The following is a 1,295-nucleotide window of genomic DNA, read 5'->3' on the forward strand; positions in this document are numbered from 1 at the left end:
CGGTGAAGATGCAGCCGCTCTAAAGGCCTGATCAATATTGTATAACACTTTATCTCCAAATATAACTTAAATTTCAGATATTAATACTGAATCTATCGCTATTTGAATTGTATTTTGATAAGAGTAACACTTCACTTCACGGTCAAGTTTATAATTATTTTGTAAGGACCCAACCTAGTCTTCAATTGTTTTGTAACTGGGAGTAAATAAGTGAATGGGCCGCCAGCTTACAAACCTAAGATTTTGGGAAATATCTTCCGAGATATCAAGATTGGAGGAGCTGATGTAATATTTAGGAAGCTTCTAGTAGTTTAAATGGGGGTGTGTTCAAAGTGTGCTCAAACTGTGCCATAAGAAAAATTTAAAAAATATGACGCTATTGTTGCTTAACCAAAAATTTAATCAATAACACACTACACGGTTTATTCATAAGCCAATAATAGAGAAGATCTGAAAATCGAAAAAACGTAATACATTTTTTTAATGTTTAGTTTATCACAATGTGGAAGTGGATATCTGTAATATTTTGTATTATTATCTACATCCAATGTAAGTATATAACTGTCTTCATTGGCCGATAAGGTGCACAACAGTAGGACGTAAAACTCCATTTATTTCATTTTCATTCCCAAGTATATATTATGTCTTTATATGACTATATCTCTTGCCTATTAAATGACAATATTTTCTTTTTATTTGACTGACTTCCTCCTTCATATATATATATATATTGAATTGAGCCTGTCACTTGCTATGAGCACTTGGTTCGGATATAAAATCATCTTCAGTCGGTTAGTTTTGGAAAATACGTAATATTAATTAAATAAATCAAATTATGCGCATGAGACGTAATCGTGCCGATGAATATTTTCAAAAACGCACTATCTTACCGTATATATCCCCATTATTATATTAAGTGCCAGTTGACAACATAACATCTCTTCATTATTGGCTTAAAAATTGCAATTTTATAAAATTTTGTTGTTCCAAGACCTCTTTATCCCAAAAACCATGTATATCCAACATAAGGTCTTCATACAACATGGTAAGAGAACGTAAAGGACATAGTATTACGTCTATTACATGTATATTGTACAGGTGTTAAATTTGGAGTTGATAATAGTTATACCTGTCACTGTATTAATGATGAACAATGTGATAAAGAAACTGGTGAGTGTGGTGGAGGTTGTGCTGCAGGGTGGTCAGGACCTACTTGTCAAAAACGTAAGAATATTTTAGGAAGCATTTAGAGGATTGGAACAAATTTCACCCCATCTATTGCTATTTAGTGTGTT

At 32.3% G+C, this 1,295-nt stretch overlaps 1 protein-coding gene across 1 annotated transcript in view; it reads left to right on the forward strand.

The window, feature by feature from the left end:
- Positions 1-500: 500 nt before the first annotated feature.
- LOTGIDRAFT_175985 (hypothetical protein) overlaps positions 501-1,295 on the forward strand; it is a gene marked incomplete at both ends in the record, with an annotated part of 15,534 nt that continues 14,739 nt past the window's right edge. Inside the window, 2 exons of the mRNA XM_009064189.1 lie at positions 501-549; positions 1,099-1,224. Of these exons, the coding sequence (XP_009062437.1) occupies positions 501-549; positions 1,099-1,224 (175 nt within the window). The remainder of the gene's footprint in view (positions 550-1,098; positions 1,225-1,295) is intronic.

The sequence above is a fragment of the Lottia gigantea genome, assembly GCF_000327385.1.
Source record: "Lottia gigantea unplaced genomic scaffold LOTGIsca_609, whole genome shotgun sequence".
NCBI lineage: Eukaryota > Metazoa > Mollusca > Gastropoda > Lottiidae > Lottia > Lottia gigantea.